This window comes from Pediculus humanus, genomic scaffold, assembly GCF_000006295.1.
Source record: "Pediculus humanus corporis 1103172107373 genomic scaffold, whole genome shotgun sequence".
In the NCBI taxonomy this organism is placed as follows: domain Eukaryota; kingdom Metazoa; phylum Arthropoda; class Insecta; order Psocodea; family Pediculidae; genus Pediculus; species Pediculus humanus.
The window spans coordinates 399261-419132 of NW_002987001.1; the positions used below are offsets into that span (position 1 = coordinate 399261).

Sequence of the window (19872 nt, forward strand, 5' to 3'; positions counted from 1 at the left end):
CCCCCCATCCCCCCCCCTCTCTCTCTCTTTTTATTTCAATATAAATTTTTTTTGTATAACATTAAGGACGTTTTTTCATATCATATTCAGGGGGTACTAGCCCCCATTCACCCTTCCTTTTTTATTATTTTTATTAATATTTTCCATCAGTTTTCATCATTGATATGCAAAATAATGATAATGATGATATTGATGGAAACAATGAATTGAAAAATGGGAAAAAGGGGGGGGGGGGGGGGGAAAGGGATTTTTCGACATAAATGATCAGAAATTTTTTTTTTATATTAATATGTATCGATATATTGTTCCAAACTATGGGATTGAATTAATGTAAAAAAAAAAAAATGGGGGGAAAACTTTTGTTTTTTTTAATTTAATCATAATGGGGAAAAAACTAATGATAATAATAATAATAACAATAATGAATCAATTTAAAGAATTTAATAATAATAATTGCGGTAAAAAAAAAAAAAAAAAAAAATTTTTTTCGTTGACGTTTTTGATTTACTCATATTTATAACAAAAAAAAAAAGAGAAAATTAGTTATTCAAATTTCTAACAAAAAAAAAAAAAAATTTAATTAAAAAACTTACACACGTTAAACATTACAAAGTGAAAGAGAGAGAGAGAGAGAGAGAAAGAGAGAAAGAAAGAAAGAGAGAGAGAGAGAGAGAGAGAGAGAGAGAAAGAGAGAAAGAAAGAAAGAGAGAGAGAGAGAGAGAGAAAGAGAGAAAGAAAGAAAGAGAGAGAGAGAGAGAAATTAAGTAGAAACTTTAAAAAAAAAAAAAGAAAATTATTAAATTTATTCATCTCGTATGAAAATTAAATCACTTATTATTATTATTATTATTATTATTATTATTTTTAACAATTAAACTTTTTCATATTAAAAAAAATTTTTTTTTTTTTTTTTCAAACCCCAAATAATAATTTAAAGTTTTTCTTTTTTTTTTTTTTTTTTTTTTTGGGAAAATTAAACTTTTCCAGTTAGAAACCTTTCCCTTCCAACCAAAAACCTTTTCCCCTCTCACACATGAAAACATTCCAACTAATTTTAATTTGATGAAAAAAAATAAATTATTTTAAAAAAAAAAAAAAAAAAAAAAAGATAAACCTCAACAATTTTACATATCTATTGGAAAAAAAAAAAAATAAAAAAAATTTTGAACTTTGGAATGTTTAATTTTATGTTTTTGTTAAAAAAAAAAAAAAAATTTAAATCTTTAATTTTGCTAATAAAACAAATTGTACTAACTAACATTTGTAGACTAACTTAAATTATTTGTTTAGGCTACAAAAAAAAAAAAAAAATTTGACCTAAAAGAGACCTAAAATCATATTTGAAAATAAATAATGATGATGATGATAATAATGATATATTAATAAATCATTTTTAATAAATAATCGCTTTCAATTTTTTAAAGAATTTTTTTTTGCGAATAATCAAAAAGAGAATTTTTTGAATTAATTTTTTTTTTTTTTTTTTAAATAAAAAGTTTATGATGATTATAAAATATTTTAATAAATTAACTTTTGTCATTAATTATTTAATTAATGACAAAATTATTAATTGTAATTTAAATTAAAATTAATCAAGTGGGAGACTGTAATTAAAAAAATAAATTTTTTTTTTTTTTATAATGAAAGTATTAATTTTTTCATATTAGTCGATTCTTTTTTTAAAAATTATTTCATTTAAAAATGAGTTGCAAAAAAAAAAAAAGTTTAAATAATAAAAAAATAATGTTTAAATGATCTTTTAAATAAAAAAAAATTTGATTATTTTTTTTATGATTAATTCAACTCGATATGAATGTATCATTAAAAAAAAAAAAAAAAAAATTAAATAAATAAATTTCTTCATTTCCTAATTATGTGATAAAAACCAAAAAAAAAAAAAAAAATGTTATCTTTTCATATTATAATTTCAATGTCTCACTACTCTGTAAATATAAATGACTGTCTCTTTAAAATAATAATTACAAAAAGAAAAATTTCATTTCAAAATAATAATAATAAGCGAATACGTATAAAAAAGTATGAATTATTAAATAAAAAATAATTATTTGAAATTTGATTTTGAAATTAAATCCAGCTAAAATAATCAACCACAAAAAAGAAAAAAAAAGTAAAATGTAAAATTATTAAAAAAAAAGTGGGAATTTGAAAAATGAAATGGAAAAAAAAAAAAATGTGTAATTTCGCAAAAGGGGAAAAAATACTTTAACGATTTATGTGCAAGTAAAAAGTATTGTTATGATATTTTTTTTTTTTTTGGCATTTTCAAACGTTTATCATATAAAAATTTTCTCCATCTTTTTGTTAAAAATAGTAATTTAAAGAAAATATATATATATAAAAAAATAATAATAATTAATTTGTGATTGTTACACAAATAGAGTAGTTAATTTTTTTACAATTTTTTACACATTCACATATTTCCCATTACCAGCAGGACAACACTTCAACCGTGACGTAAGAATTCCCTAACATTTTATCAAACAAGTAATGACATAAATTTACTTAAAAAACAATGACCAACAGATGTTAAAAACATTTTAGTTGGCAAAAACTTTACTTTTTATATAAATATGTGAAGCGAATAATTTGCTTCAAAAAACAAATAAAAAAAATTTTCTTTTTCATTTAAGGAGGCTTATGCGACACTGAGAATGATTTGTGTGTTAATATAAAAAAAAAAACTTACGTTCGTTCCTTTTAAAAAATCCATCCTGTCTCTCTCTCAAATACAAAACTCCTTCTTTATCAAATTTATGAGAGGGTTGGTTGGCTAATGTCATCAACTCCTGCTTGTTGAACCTCATTTGTGAGATGTTTTACAAGGTATAGCATTGAAAAATCATGATCTCTTCAACTTGAGATGAATCTAATGAGATTGAATTAGCAAAAAAAAATTGTTTTTTTTTTTTTTGTCGAATCATAGCACTCGACGTGCTTAAAAAAATTTACTCCCCGACTCACAAAAACTTTTACATTTTATTTTAACTTATGACAAAAAAAACAAATAAATGTAAAATATAATAAACTATACGTGAGACATCACATTCTTAACTAAACACTCCTAACCCATTGAATAAATCAACAACCTCGTCTTTGCACTACAGAACATCAACTGAAATTAAACTTGCGACAAATTTCTCTCTCCACCTTTTACTTAAAAAAGAGAAAATTTTTACATTTCCCCGCCAATTTTCAATACATTTCCGCCATTACTAATACCCTAAGGTTATTAAAAAAAAAATTTTTTTTAACCAAAAATATTTATTTAAAAAATCCAATTATATATTAAAATATAATAAAAATTTTAATACAATAACAATCAATTTTACAACCGGCTTTTTTTTTTTTTATTCCAACAATTTTAAAAATTTTACAAAAGTACAAAAATACAAAATTTTAAAAAAAAATTTTTACGTAATAACAAATATATATATATATATATATTTAATAAATTGCCTAAATATTTAATTTTATAAATTTTCTCACGAAAATATCCAATAACAAGGGAGAGAAAATGCATCGGGACTAAAAATTGATAATATTGCACTATAACTGGATGCTGTACCTCCTATCACACCAATGATAATCAATTCCCATAAATACAAACGAATATGTAAAGGAATGGATCTGAAAAAATTAAATAATAATAATAATAACAATGAAATAGAAATGTTAATGTAATAAGAAAAATATGAAATTACGTTTATACCTTTCAGGCCATTCTAATTTATGTTGCCTGCATAGCAACATGTAAAATAAAGCCGGAAAAACAAACGTTAAAAGAGTTATGGTGGAACCACCAACCAATGCTAATATTTTTCTAAACCTTGGAATAGTTTCTCCGACAAAAACCATTGTTAGCATTATTCCAGATCTTATTAAACATCGTTTAATACCGAAATCTAAAGCAAGGGATTAAAATTTTTTGTTAATATTAATTGTCCAAAAAAAAAAAAAAAAAATAACTATTGAAAAATTAAACGAACCCATAGGAATTTTAAAATGTTCTTCAAGCTCTTGACAAACTGGATTAATAACAATTAAAAATGCCAAAACTAAGTGAATTGCCATGAGTATATTAGCCATTTTGACTAAAGATGTGTGACCAAGTGACAGAATTATATTTGGAGTAACCATTTCTCCATAAACAATATAACCCCCAAACGTCACGGGAACGTAAAGACCTAAAATTACTGAAATAACAAAAAACATATTATGTATGCTTTTTGACAATCAAATATAATTATTTCGAATGAAGTCAAAATAAATTTGAAATAATAATTTCTTACCACTAAACGCAATAAAAACACTTTTTGAAAATTTTTCTTTATTAATCATATCATTTTGAATGGTGGGAAAAGTTGAAGCTCCACCAAAAGCAAATAATATAGTTCCAAACGACACAAAAAAATCATAAAAACCATGAACTTTTCTTTTAACTGGTTTCATATTGTGTAAACCATCTAAAACTATTTGAGTAAAAATTAATACGCAAGCTATTGCTGTCGTCAATAAGGCACCAATTCCAACGACCCTTAAAACAAAAAAAAAAATTTTAATTTAAAGTTTTCAAACTAATTTTGAAATATTAAATGATATTAATTTATTTTCTCTTATGTAAAATTTTTAAAAACCTTCCACTATCGATTATTTTGATCATTATTATTTTCATTTCGATTGATACAATTAAAAAAAAAGAATTTTTCTTACCGAAAATCTTTTGGTGATCCAAACCACATGGCAGGCATTAGTATTATTGATATTATGAGAAACCAAATACAAAGACCAAAATTTGGAAAATAATCATCGAGTAAATCTTTCACAATTTGTGCTGCCAATAATAAATAAACAGTACCAGCACCAAACAATGTGAATTGAATACAAAATGATACTAATTTTCTAAATAAAAATATTAAAAATTTTAATAATTTTTTGTGAAGTTATTAAGAGAATTAATAAAAATTATAATTAAAAGAAATATGATAGAATACCTTGCCCAAGGTCCCACAGCTCTAAATGCTATAGTCGCATATGGATTTCGTACAGGTTGTCTGTAATCCAAATACCTTTCTTCCAATATTTCCCAACATGCTCCTAACCTAGAACCTCCATACCCAGCACTTATACAAAGTACAATCATAACAATTAAACCGATCCAACCTAAAAAAAAATTAGAATATACAAAAAATATAAATTAATTTCCATTTGAAATGATTAGTTCAATAAAAGAATTGAAATTTAGTAATATAAAAAGTTACCTGCATCAACAACAGCTCTGGGTAATGCTAAAACTCCACTTCCAGCCATTTCGCCAGCGATAAAAACTGCTGCCGAAGTGACACTGAGACCCTTAACATGGTTACTAGCCAAGGGTGCAGATTCAGAATCGCTGGTACTCGGAACCTGAAAGTAAAAAAAAAAAAAGAATTTATAATACTCTTTTCATGTAATTTAAATTTTGAAAAAATTATGCAAGATGATTTTTCAAAACAAGATAATAATATTAAAAAATACTTCATAATTTTATGTAATTCACCTTTGAAAAAAAAAAAAAACAATTTAAATAAATATTATTTATTTATCTTTATTTAATTGTTAGTTAAGAACTCACCGACTCTTAAGTATCATCTCATTTAAAAAAAAACGAACATTAGCTTGATAAGAAAAAAAAAAACAATATCTTAAACTGCATAAAACGACAAAAAAAAAAGGAAAAATTTTATGCTTTTATTTTATCATAATTTTTAATTGGTTTTTTTTTTTTATTTCAAACATCAAATTGAAAACTTCAAATGGAAAAAAAATAATAATAATAAAAATATTCTCTAGATCATTTCAAATATCTTTTTAACAATTGACATTCAATTTTTTTTTTTTTTTTTTGGTTGTTAAAAAATTTGATAAAACCTTGACCTGGGGATCAGTGAAAGGAATTAAAATAATTAATATTGTTTTATGCATTTGTCAAATTAATGTTTTTTTTTTTCAAATTAAATTTATGCATTGATTTTATTAGCTTTATGTTTTTAAATCATAAAAAAAACGGTTAATGTCAATGCAATTTTGAATTATCATATTTAAAAAAAAAAAAAATCCCATTAAAAAATAATAATAATGATAATTAATTAATTTGTGACAGTTATTGTAAATAATAAAATAAATAATGTGTAATTTAATCATGTATGAAATATAATAATCTGTCAAATAAATATTAATAAATTAATCGCAACATTTGAATAATTGATTTGAATGAATAATTTGTTTTAAAAATTAACTCACAACATATTCCCTTTGTTGGGTGATTCTTGGATCCCCAGCGACGCATGTCCAAATTGGATCCCTAGGATTTCTTGATCGTCTTGATCCTCCTGAATAATTTTCATCTTTCATTTCAAAAAATGATCATATTTTATTCGTATAAAAACCAAAAAAAAAAACAAAAAAAAACAAAATCACAAATGCTTATTTTTCTTACGGTTGTTAATCCGATAACACTTGGCAGTTGAAGCAAATTGTTTTAAACGTCGCTCACTGGCGTATTTGTTAAATTTCCGGTTTTTCAATTACTTATCGCGTATAATGTTACAAAAAAAAAAACGGCGGTTAATAATTATTTCAATTTTTTCTTCTTTTTTTTTTGTAAATATTTTTTCACTCAAGAGTATTTTAGGTTATACTTTTTGTTTAAATTAATAATAATAAATAATCGTGAAAATAATAATAATAAAGCTTTATTTAAAAAAATTTTCTTATTTTTTTTTTTTATTACAAAATTTCACATGCAAAATTATTACTGACGAATCAATATTTATAAATTTAATTATATAAATTATAAAAAATATGTGTGTGAATAATTAGAAAATGCTTTTTTAATATAAATAAATACAATTTTTTTAAATATTCAGTCATTTACTCATAATACATATTTTTCTTTTTTCGTAATGTTAATATTAATAATAATGTTTACAGAAATGTGTAAATTTTCATTTTTCTTTTTTTTTTTTTTTTTTTATTAAAACAAAAAACCATTTCAAAAACATTTAATGTTAATCACAACAAATTCGATGTAATTTTTTTTTTATTATTATTCTGCAGTCACTGCGACAACAGTAAAGTTAACATTTTCAGGATTTCGTTTCATGTAATTACGACAAGCTAAAGCAGCATCTTGGAGAAAAGTATCAGGTGACGATGGGCCAAGATTTATTGGAAATGCTTTCCTCCCATCTAATTCATATAAATTTCCTTCTTTTTGAACGAAAGCCACAAAATGATATAAAACAGGTATCCTATTATCGGGGGGCTGAAATTTTCAAAATACATTTTTTAATATGATGATATAAAATTATAGGACAAATGATGAAAAAAAAAAAATCTTACAGCTGTTTGCCCTTCGTTAGCTACTTCAGAATGAGTATCTATAATAGCATTACATTTTTGCAATTCTTCTCCTCTCTGATCAGGAGATAATGATCTTGTATCATCTAAAAATTGTTTGAGAAATCCATCTCCTAAATCTAAACTGCAATTTTACAAAAACAATTAAAATAAATAAATAAATGGGTAAAAATTTTAATATAAAATAATCGAGGAGACGTCCATCTTACTTTTCAATATTAGCAATGCTATGAATGAGAGCAATCGTACCACAAGCATTATGTACAAACTGCTTCATGAAATATAACTTGTTAGATACAACTTGTCCTTTTTTTTTTAATTCTTGTTCCTGTTTATTTTTATATTCTTCATACTACAATTACAATTTATATTATTATTATTATTATTGTGAGGAAAAAAAATGTCAAAAAATTAACAACAGTTAAATGTAAATCATTCCATTTCGATATTTTATAAATGGATAATAATTACTTTATCATCACAAGGAAACAATAAAAGAAGTCCTAATACTGGCTGTGGTATTATTGCCAATAATTCTGGATCGAGACCAAATACGTCGACGACTTTAATTTTTTGAGGCACTCCAAGTCTGTAAAGAAACGTGTTCATAACCTGGAATGTAAAAAAAGAAAAAAAACCCCAATCCAATTATTATTAAAATCGGAATTTAAAAAATTTTTTTTTCTAATTATATTCCAAAAAAAAAAAATTGATAAATAACATTTAAAAAAAAAAAATCCATAAAATTATAATCCTTCATTTGAAAAATTAAAAAAAATATATATATATTGTAACATTTACTTACATCTGGATTAGCTTCTAAAGGAACCCAAGCCATTTTATTTATTTTTTAATTAAATTAAATATTAATTTTTATTTTTTATTTGCAGGAAATTGCACAATATACCACCGGTTTTTTTTTTTTTTTTACCCGTAAATCGACAATTCACTTTTTGTTACGACACTGGAGAAAAATAATTTTTATCTTTTGGCGACATTTTTACCTTTCAAAACAAAATACCGACTTTTTCAGATAAAAACTCTATTAAAAAATGATTACGCGTTGATTAAATTATTATAATATTCTTCTAATAAATAATATTTTTAAAACGAAATAAAAAAAAAAAATGACTTCGTACCATTTATTATTACCCGTTACTTTGTTTTTTTTTCTCGGTTACGTGTCCGTTAAAATATTAAACGTTATTTACGAATATCAAAAATATCCTTACATTGATGAAATTTTTCATATACCTCAAGCTCAAACTTATTGCAGTAATAATTGGACAGAGGTGTAGTATTCATCATTTTTTTTAAAACAATTATTAATAAATTAAAAACGTCGACTTTTTAACATTTTTAGTGGAATCCTAAAATCACGACATTGCCTGGATTATACATCGTCTCGTATGTCATATTAAACTTATTTAAAACTTTATTTCAATATGACAATTATTGTTCTGTGTATGGTTTAAGAGCAACAAATATTATAGGAACTCTATTAAATTTTATTTTAACAATATCTGTGATAAAACGTCTCGAAGAAAAATATGCAAGTATTTCAACTTTTTTCCTTCCTTCCTTTCTTATGTAAAATAAAACTTATTTTTTTTTCTTTTTTTTTTCCAGAAAGTTACAAGTCGAAATCATTTAATAGTTTTATCAGGTTTTAATATTGCTACATTTCCACCATTGTATTTTTTTACATTTTTATATTATACAGATGTATGGAGTACAAGTTTTGTTTTATTAACTTATTACTTATATTTATCGAAAAAAAATAATAAAAATAGTATTTCCAAGTTTTTAGGTATTTTTTGTGTAATCATATTTAAATCATGCTTAATTACGATTTTCTCACTTACGATGTCAAATTATTATCATTACAGTTGCTTTATCAGGTGCAGGATCAGTTATAATGAGGCAAACAAATATTATTTGGGTGGGATTATTAATATTAGATAAAAGTTGGCAAGTGTTTAGTAAAAATTATAAATTTAACTCGAAACAAGATTTCAATATTACAAAGGTAAATTTTATGTTAACCTGATAATTTTATTTACTCGTGAAAAAAACTTAATTAAATGATGATATTTTTCAGAAAATAATTCAAAATTTTTTTTTTAATTTAAAAATGAAAGACAAAAATCTATGGGATGTTATTAAAATTTTTATTAATGATGTTTTAATAGAAACATATCATTTAATATTTCTATGCTGTATTTTTATCATGTTCGTCATTTGGAATGGTAGCATTGTTGTCGGAGATAAATTGGCTCATTCTGTTAAATTTCATCCGATGCAAAATTTATACTTTTTAAATTTCACAATTTTTTTTTCTTGGCCGTTCGCATTAATCGAGGTAATGATTACATTAATTAATTAATTTTTTTTTTTTATGAAATCCTATCGAAATATAAAATTTTTAATACATTTTTTTATTTTAGTTGCTTTCTATGAGAACAAAAATAATAAAAATAAAACCGAGGAATGTAATAATAATAATAATAATACTATCAACTATTGCAATTGGCATTTTAAGCGAATGGAATAAAATGGAACATCCGTATTTACTAGCCGATAACAGACACATTGCTTTTTACATATGGAAAAAAATTTTTGGACATGGTTTATATAGAAGAATTATAATTCCGACATACCTCCTATCAGGTTTTCTATATTATAAATTATTAATAAAAAAATGTCATTTTATGTTTACGGTTAGTACTATCATTATTATTATTATTACTATTATTATTTATTAATTATACTTGACTGATAATAATTATTTTTATTTATTTATTTATTATAGATTGCATTAACTCTTTGCACCGCCCTGAATTTAACTCCGCAATTTCTATTCGAAATCCGTTATTTTATAATTCCCTACGTAATATGGCGTCTGCAGTTAAAACAATCACCGATACAAGTTTACGCGGAAACTATTTTTTACTCGATTGTAAATTTTATAACATTTTATTTATTTATAAATAAACCTTTTGTATGGATTTCGGAACCTGATATTAAACAAAGGTTCATTTGGTAAAATGAATAATAAAATTATTCTTACCTCTTTCCCGCTTATAAAAATTACATCAAATTACTTTCGATCGCGTTGACGTTGTCTACAATATATTTCATATCTTCTGGGAAAAATTTTATTAAAAATTTTGCTTTCGTTATGTTTAGTGATAAAATAACGCAAGATGAATTTGCAACGAATGTTTGATGGTGTGGTAAACTTTCTTTCACGCACTGACTCTGAAAATAATGATAATAATAATTAATTAAATGATAATAATAAGACAAAAAAATGAGGGGGGGGGGAGGAGAATAATTAATTAATTACCAGGCCGAAAAATGAATATTCTCGATAAATTGTTTTATCACTGCAATTTTTACATACGACTTGACCGCTGTGTACAAAATATGCAGTTTTATCAACCTGAAAAATTAATAAAAATTTATTTTAATTAATTAATTAATTAATTATAAAATATACAAGAGGTTCAATACTTGCCTGTCCTTCAAAAACGATGACGTCACCAAAATAAAAAACGGTTCTTATAAGTAAATAAATGAGTTGTTTTTGAAAATTTTGTGAACAATTTTTAAACAATGGATTCTTAAACAAAAAAAAAAAAAAAAATTATTAATAATAATAGTTTCTCTCTCTCTCTCTCTCTCTCTCTAATCATACTTTTTTTATGTGTCCTCCATAAGTAGAAAGTTTAATTTCATTTACGAGATATGTCGGTGCAAATTTTAATATATCAGGTACTTGTTTTCCTTTTTCGTTACGCCATAAATTAACCACATATTTAAGTATTAATTTTTGATTTTCGTATGGGATTTCACTGATTATGAGATAATTCTAAAAAAAAAAAAAAAAAAAAGATTATTATTCGATAATAAGGGGGGAGGGGAGGGGGGGAAACGTTTAATCCACCCAACCTTGAGTTCTTCAACTTCGTATTCGAATTTTGTTTTTGAAAAAAGATACTTGTTGGTACTCGATACCATTTCACCGATGAATATGGCCGTATAAAAGAAAAAAACAAAACAAAAAAAAATAACGCACATTATTTCTGTGACCGTTGTCGCTGACAAGTCTCCCAATCCTGTTGTTGTCATTATGGCAATTATAAAATAAAAACAATTGACGTATTCTGTATTATCCGGAGCCGCTATTTTTAAATAAAAAGAAAAAATTTTTTTATTTAAATCGATATTATTTCATTTCATCATCGTTTTCATATTAAATATTTTTTTTTTTACTTCGTTTTATACGGTTCCATAATTTCGAATTGGGACAATATGCATTTGGACATGAGACGAAATACCAAAGGCAAGAACATTGATGAACAAGAGTTGTTGTCCAAACGGTATTTGCCATTATTTTAAGCAAAATCATGTTTACGCTTAACGTATCGAATCTCAAATTGAAAAAATACCAAACGTTATACTGGAAAAAAAAATAAAAATTAAAATATCATCATCATTACCCCGACCATATTAAATTTTTTATACTCACCAATCTTAATAATTTTGTCATTCTTAACCACGTTGCCAAATAATTACGTTTATCTTCTTTGTCCATTATGAGTGAAAAAATTTCAAATGGAAACGTGCTTAATATATCAAGATAAAAACTTGCCGTTTTCATGTACCTTAAAATAAATATATATATATATATTTTTTCATCGAATAATTCCAAAAAAAATTTTTTTTTTAGATCGTATAATAAAGTACGAAAAAAAAAAAAAAAAAAAAAAAAAATTACCTTTTACTTATGAGTCTCAAATCCGATACGAATTCACCGAAATCATTCAAATACCCTTTAAAAAATTCTATAACGATCTATAAAAAATTTAATTATTTATTATTGTTACACTAAATTATATGTAAATTATTATTATTATTATTATTATTATTAATAATAATTAGTTTGTATTCTCTTACTTTTACAACGAATAAAAATTCAATGAATAAATCAATAATATATGCGATTTTGCTGTTGTATTGAAATGCTAAATTAAACGTTACTATGTTTGCCGTATACAGTGATAACACGACGTAAAAAACTAATATAAATTTTGAATAGTTATAAGTTAGATAAACTAATTGATAGTAATATTTGCTCGTACTCAAACTGAAAATTATACGTAAAAAAATTTTCATTAATAATAATAATTTTTCCGAAATACGTTCAAATTCGTTAGTGACACACACACACACACACCTTTGTGTACCTTCCTGCCATTCGGTTGAAATCGTATTAGACATATATAATGCATCTTGAAATTCAAATTCAATATCTTGATCGTTTATTTGATCGTCGTGACTTTTTTTATAATTTTTAAGTATGCTGTATAACATTAGGGAATCGATTCCTAAAATTGTTACGTTTTTCGTGGCAACAGCCGATAGGGAAACCGTATCCGTTGGAAGGTTTTTAAATATTCCAAATATTCTGTAAATAAAAAAAATTTGATTTTTTTTAAATCGTAAATTTAAAAAACAATTATTTGTTTATTTTTTTTTCGTACTTAGATCTTCCCAATTCGACCGTTTCATTTTCCGTTTTTCCAACCAATGTGACTTCACCCTGATGCACAATGTAAAATTGTGACAAAACGTCACCTGGTTTGTAAATGGCCGCACCCGATTGAAAATGTATCTCGTCTAATTTGCTGCATAGTAAACGATGAAAAGCTGATCCCAAATTTGAAAATGCTGGAACCTTAATTGTAATAATAAATAAATAAGTGGATAAAAATTATTTAATAAATACAATTTAAAAATTAAAAATTTACCTCTTTAACAGTTCTTCGTACAATGAAACATGACGTCATTTTAATAGAGATACGTAAAATGATAAAAACGTTTGAGCTAATATATATTATATATTATAAACAAAAAGTTATTTTAAATAAATGTTTAAAAATTAATTATAAATTTTTTTTTATACCTTTAAACCCCTATTTTTTTTCCATATGTATTCAAAATGATTTATTATGTGTTTTCTAAGCATGGGTTCAACGTTTTCAACTTTTAAAAAACTTATTAAATGACTCATACCTTGTTGAAACATCGTTAAATTCATATTTATCCTCGTTAAATAAGAGGCGATGATTACAGTGACGTAATTAAAATATAGGTACGCTAAAAAAAAAAAAAATTATGGAAAATTTGAAAAAATTTGAAAAGAAAAAAAAAAAAAAATAGAAAAAAAACGTTTATAATACTTACATACGAGAATAACGATATTTACGTATATCATGAGTCCTTGTGTCGAACCGACGATATCTCCAAAACCTACACCGAATGCTGTCGTGCAAGTCCAATAAAAATTGACTATGAAAACATAAGATGGAAGAGTTGGAAATTCGACTGAAATTAATATAAAAATGTTACGTTACATTTTTTTTTATTCCCAGACTACCTGTTATTTTTAAATATTTCATATTAATTACATTGTGTGAGAACGTTCGTAAAATGTTGTTCTACGGATTCCGCAAATATAATACGGTAGTTTCCATTCCTGTGTACTTTGTAATTAACGCACCACAACATTAAAATACTCGTTGCTAAATTGACAAATGTTGTTGTTAAAATTGTTGCCGTTGCGATAACCCTAAATATTTATAAAAAAAAAAGGAGGTTTGTGTAAAAAAAAATACACGTAATAAAAAAAAAGAGAAAAGAAAGAAAAGGTACCAATAAAGATGAGGAGGTGAAAGGAAATCCACTCCAGCAGTACTTAAAGTAACTGGAATTCTATAAACTTGACCCACTCGTAATATACGCAATAAATTATTTGCATTCGATGACACTCTGAAATAAAATATAAATTAATTTTAATTAAATATTTATTTTTTTCGGTTAAAAAAAAAAAAAAGCGTATGACGTACATGGCTTCATCGTTAACATCGTATATGGGACGATATAAAATTCTATCGAATGGAAAAGAAAAAATAAAATCCAAAACGAAATTCCCTTTTAAATAATGACCCAAAGTCCACAATGGATGAGTCACTAAAATATTTTGTTTGTTGTAATAACAAACGTGACATCGAAAATACCTGAATAAAAAAAAAAAAAAATCAAATCAATTCATTTTAAAAATAAATTAAATTTTTAAATTACACGTACATATCAACCCAAGCCGTTATGTCGAGTATTATTGATAGATAATATAAAAATCCAAATTCTAATTCGAAATAAGGTAGACAGGGAAAAATCAATGATGAAAGAAAAGCAAATATGCAACGTGAAAATTCCCAACGTTTGAGAAAATTACCATATGGTAATACGGTAACTCTAAACAGTAGATACCTAAAAAAAAAAAAAGGAAAGAAAATTATGTATTTTTCCGAATAAATCCCTGAAAAATTAAATCTTTTCTTCGAAGGTTACCTCAGCCATTGACACAATCCTAGTTTTAAATACGGATCTCTTAATTCTTGATTTCCACCTTGTTTTCTATAATAACGAAATCTGTAAAATGATTCTTGTACGGCTTTTCTCACGGTTAAATGTAATAAAACGGGTTGATTTTTTTTTGCATCTTTGAGAATCTGGATAAATGAGAATATTGTAATAGAAATCGAGGAATTCAACTTAAATATTTTACTTACGGGACTTTTAGCAAAAATTTCAATTGATTTTTTAAACTCGGCCGCTATGATGGGATTTAAAGAAAAAGCTCGTATTAAATTTTTCGATTGAAGTTTTATAATAACGCAATGAGTCAATGTTCGAACGTGACAAAACGAAGTCATATCTAATAAATAAATAAATAAATATTAATTTACGATTAATAAATGATTCAAACAAAAAAAAAAAAAAAGGTTCATTTCAATCAATAATCAATCATACCTAACATAAATTCAACAAGTCCTATATCTTGTCCAGCGTGAATTATTTTAGTTATCGACGTATCTTTTCCATAGGTAACCTTTAAAAAAAAAATGGCGGTTATAAAGTACAGGTTACAAAAAAGGGGGTAAAAAAAATTTACGTAATTTAAATTGTATAACTTCGCAATATCCTTGTTCGAGAATGATGAGACTGTCACATATTTCTCCAGCATAAATGACAACTTCGTGTGGTGGAAATATTCTTCTTATTGAACTGTTTAATAAATTTCCCAATATTTCCGATCCTAATTTTTTAAATATTATTAATTTTTTAACACCGTCCGTTCTTGTAAATTGATTTATAGTGTAAAGTAAATGTTTTGGCATGTCGTAAAATAAACGATTTTCCGATGTGAATTCGTATCCCTGTGTGGGTGTGTGCGCGTGAGTAAATAACTTCATAAAAATTTAATAATAATAATAATAATAACAGGGTTAATAAATTTAAAAATCTTACGCTATTTCTTTCCCATTGAAGATTTAAAAAATGTCTCACGCGAGTTCTTTCGCTTTTTAACATTTTTTGACTTCTCAAAAATGAATTAACTCTTTCAGCCAATTCAATAAATTCTTGCCTGAATGAATTACATTTATTTATTCTATTGTAATAATAATAATAATAATAATAATAATAAATAATTTTTTTTTGTTGCAAACCTCGGTTCTCTACTAAGCGATAGATTTGCAGAATAATCGGCTATAAGATAAATTAAAAGCAATACGCCGAAAATAATAAATCCAATGACGTAAATTATATCCGTTATATTATTAGGTACGATGTCTCCGAATCCTGTGCCACTTATTACCTAAAAATTATTTTTAAAAAAAAAGTTTTAGAGTGATGTTAAAAAAAAAAAAAAAAATTTAAATTAATTTAACAAAAAAATTTACAATTATAGCAAAATAAAATGAAACCCATATTGGTTCTGATCTGTTTGGTGAACTCGTGGTAACGTACCAAGAATCTTGCAAACATGGACTAAAAATTATTAAATTTTATTTAATAAAATAATTTTTTTTTTTAAAAAAAAAAAAAAAAAAAAAAGAAATTAAATAAAAATAAAAAAAAGAAAATTTTTTACTCGACGTAGCAAGCCTCCATATAAAATACAATTCCAATTATATAAGCTCCGAATAAAAAGTATAAAACGTATTTAATAAGACGAAGAAGGAATATCGTTGTTTTTCCATAGCTCCATTCTGCAGTTTTAAATACCAGATGAACCTACAAAAAATAACCATCATTTCAAATCACGTGATTTAGAATTAAGGGGGTGGAATATTGTAATTACTTTGTAAAACATGACACATTTTAAACACAAAATAACAGATTTTAATCTATTCGTGTGCCAAATAAAATAATGTGCAGGTATGATAGCGATTATTTCGCAGACGGTATTTAACGTTGTCAATCGAGCAGGTACGATATCTCGCAAGCTTGAAAACAATACTACAAATAAATAAGAAATTTTTTTTTTAATTATAATAAAAGTTATTAGGTAAACATAAAATAATTTATAAGACGATGGAAAATTTACCATTTTCACGTATAACCGACGTCGAAAGACTTAAATATAAATTTAAAAGAAATACCAAATCCACGATTATAAATAAAGGTTCTAAATCTTTTTTATATTCTCTCGCAAATGCTGCCTGATACGGATAGTAAAAACATATAAACTAAAAATAAAAGAAAAAAAAATTGTCAGCCACGTTAAAATTAATGAATATTTGATATTTATTATGATGCGTACGATTATGATAATGGTTATCAACACGTTCCATGCTTTTATGAAAATCGTATCCGGCATAAATATATAAGGGCATCGAGTTACAATGCATATATCGTCTCTTGCAAGTTTCGATGTCTCAATGGGAACTTTGTAAAAGGAATAAGTCGTGAGTAAATTTCCCGGAGCTTTTCTTTTATGTTTACTAAAAAAATAAATAAATCATGTAAATAAAACAATCATTCGAAAAGTATAAATTTAAAACAAAATTATCAACTCACTCTGATTTATCGGCCATTGCATTCAACAGCATGTTCTTGAAAAAAAAAAAAAAAAAAAAAACTCGATAATTTTATCGACATGTTTAAAAATATTTAAAACGTTTCATAATATTTACTTCTACCTTATGAACATTTTGTATGATTTTTTTTGCATGCGCATAATCTTTTAAAACTCTGAAAAGTCTTTTTCTAGATAAACTGTGAATTTCGCAAAAAGTCGCCGCATGAACTTCACTTTTTGCCGGTAGGGAAAGTAATAATGATATTTGTCCAAATATTGTACCTGCACCAAAAGTCATAACTTCCGTTGCATCGTCCTGATAAGACATTATCTAAAATAAATACATTAATTAATCATCTGCGTAAAAATTTTTTTTTTTAAACAAAACAATATGGGTTGGAGGGGGAGGGGGGAGAGGAGAGGAAAGGGGAGAACAAAAAAATTAATTTTTATACGTGAATGGTTCCTTTTCTGACGTAAAACATTTTCGAATTAAATTTTCTCCTTTTCAATATGGCATCACCGGCCATAAATAATTCGACTCTCATTATTCTTGCAATGGCTCGCTTGCTAAATTCGTCACAAGATCTAAATAATAAAGACTATAATACAAAAAAAAAAAAAAAAAAAAATCCATCATTATAAATAATAATAATAATAATAAATACTAAAAAAAAAAAAAAAAATCATTTTTTCTAATAATAATAATAATAATAAATACTTCACTGTATTTAAAGCTGCTACAAATAAATCATTATAAACTTGTATTGAAAATGAATCTGGTAATGTTAAAAGCAAACGATTTAATATTCCAATTCCTTTTCTATAAGCAACTAGTGAATGATAAAATTTTATTATTTTTTTACAAATTGATTCAGGTACTTTTTTTTGTTCCTGTACGTAATGAAAACCGAAAAAAAAAAAAAAAAAAATACAACACTAATTACAATTAATTTCGTACTTGTAATGTAATGAAATTAAATTTAAATTTAAATTTCTTGCCATTTCGAAAGACATGAGACTTAAACGAAATTTAAGGTACGTCAACCTTCTAGCTTTTTCTGTTAAAACGGATGTTAATGTAGCAATTAAATATCCTTTGAGTAAAATAAATCCCACGAGCATGACTAAACTTTCTAATAATTTTTCACCATCCGAAGTTGGTATAATATCACCGAATCTATTTATGATTAAAATAATATTTTTTTCTTTTTTTCAATAAAAAATTAAATAACGAATAGAATAAAATATTAATAAAAAAAAAAAAAAAAAAATTACCCGATGTTTGTCAATCCTGTGAAAACAAAATAAAATAAAAATATGTAGTAGTGAAAGGGTTTTTCATCTTTCAAATCATTCGTCGAATTATCTCTTATCGAAAAATTTATATCTATTTTATCTAACTAAATAATAATGAGATTTAAATAAACGGTAATAATAATATTTGATATTAAAATAAAATTAATATAAATAAATAAAAAAAATACTACGTAGCCCCATATGCAAGCAAGCGTGTGACTCAATATCATCCAAAACATTCCAGCTCTTAAAAATAAACCAAGGGATTTGTTCGTTGACGGTGATATTTTTTTAGCTTCGGAACCTAAAAAATTTAAAAAAAAACAATATTTTTGTGTTAATATCAACAAGTGTAAAAAGCCAAAAAAAAAAAAAAAAAATGACAAATGAAAATTTTTTAAAAGTAACCGTAATGAGCGAGAACTCTGTAAACTCTCAATGCCGATGGGAATTCCCATAAAAAAATATATGTCGAATCCACATAAACATTTTTTACTAATGAAAATGGTAATAATGATATTATATCGAAAACCAACATCCATATCGGCCGGGGAAGAAACATATTATTCCTCCAAACCAATCTAGACAAATAAGGTGCATTTTTTTTCAATCTTGACGTTGATTTCGGCCATTTTTTTCTAAGTAATGAAAAAAAAAAAGCAAACAATTATTACAATTAATAAACTTTTAAACAGTCAGTCAGTTAGTTAGTTAATCAGTTAATTAGTTATACCTGTAAATTATTTGTGAAATAACATCTAAAAAATAAAATGCATCTAAAACAACTGTTATATAATTAAATGTTTCTAATGATCGCGATCTAGGTCTAAAACCAATATCGTAAAGCGTCATTATGAATCTTATGTAGACTCCAAGAAGCTGTAAAAAATGCCAAAAAGTATTATGTACGATAAATAATAAAAATCTATTAAATCTTTTATTATTTTCAACTTTTTCACTATCGTATATTTTCGGTATGTATTTTGGCTTATTCCCCGGTGGTAACGAATAAACTTCTAAAAAATCCATTATTTTTTATATTTATCCTAAAAAAATATGTCAAGTTATAAAAAAAATTATAAAATAAAAATAATAAAGTTCGACAAAACTTTTTTTTTTTTTTTTTTTTTTCTCTTCTTAAAGTTGGCAACAAATTTAAAAAATGTGTTTGTATCTCTCTATGAACTCGCATATAATTTTGCGTTAATTAAGAAAGAAGA

General features: G+C 24.7%; 4 protein-coding genes across 4 annotated transcripts; 1 reads left to right on the forward strand and 3 right to left on the reverse strand.

The window, feature by feature from the left end:
* Positions 1-3503: 3503 nt before the first annotated feature.
* Phum_PHUM022220 (vacuolar amino acid transporter, putative) lies at positions 3504-6411 on the reverse strand (the record flags this gene model as incomplete). The annotated part of the gene is made up of 8 exons (XM_002422848.1): positions 3504-3648; positions 3731-3923; positions 4008-4214; positions 4311-4555; positions 4732-4920; positions 5013-5115; positions 5280-5424; positions 6301-6411. 8 exons carry the CDS (start codon positions 6409-6411, stop codon positions 3504-3506), a joined length of 1338 nt encoding a protein of 445 aa, XP_002422893.1.
* Positions 6412-7105: 694 nt separating this feature from the next.
* On the reverse strand, positions 7106-8257 carry Phum_PHUM022230 (ubiquitin carboxyl-terminal hydrolase, putative; the record flags this gene model as incomplete). Its single annotated transcript, XM_002422849.1, has 5 exons — positions 7106-7324; positions 7402-7543; positions 7629-7771; positions 7891-8031; positions 8225-8257. The coding sequence occupies 5 exons, from the start codon at positions 8255-8257 to the stop codon at positions 7106-7108; spliced, it is 678 nt and encodes a 225-aa protein (XP_002422894.1).
* A 289-nt stretch (positions 8258-8546) lies between these two features.
* On the forward strand, positions 8547-10465 carry Phum_PHUM022240 (uncharacterized protein; the record flags this gene model as incomplete). The annotated part of the gene is made up of 7 exons (XM_002422850.1): positions 8547-8711; positions 8783-8975; positions 9053-9229; positions 9327-9448; positions 9521-9781; positions 9867-10139; positions 10232-10465. 7 exons carry the CDS (start codon positions 8547-8549, stop codon positions 10463-10465), a joined length of 1425 nt encoding a protein of 474 aa, XP_002422895.1.
* Positions 10466-10509: 44 nt separating this feature from the next.
* Phum_PHUM022250 (voltage and ligand gated potassium channel, putative) lies at positions 10510-19681 on the reverse strand (the record flags this gene model as incomplete). The annotated part of the gene is made up of 39 exons (XM_002422851.1): positions 10510-10680; positions 10769-10864; positions 10922-11044; positions 11120-11293; positions 11374-11606; positions 11698-11884; positions 11954-12089; positions 12203-12279; positions 12382-12571; positions 12662-12892; positions 12969-13155; positions 13399-13584; positions 13657-13812; positions 14004-14056; positions 14140-14256; positions 14334-14504; positions 14575-14757; positions 14839-14999; positions 15060-15205; positions 15301-15379; positions 15462-15586; positions 15620-15737; positions 15799-15940; positions 15999-16147; positions 16233-16320; positions 16424-16566; positions 16634-16791; positions 16880-17021; positions 17096-17276; positions 17353-17387; positions 17475-17684; positions 17809-17955; positions 18080-18176; positions 18315-18533; positions 18632-18756; positions 18841-18956; positions 19061-19290; positions 19386-19531; positions 19562-19681. 39 exons carry the CDS (start codon positions 19679-19681, stop codon positions 10510-10512), a joined length of 5748 nt encoding a protein of 1915 aa, XP_002422896.1.
* Between the last annotated feature and the right edge of the window lie 191 nt (positions 19682-19872).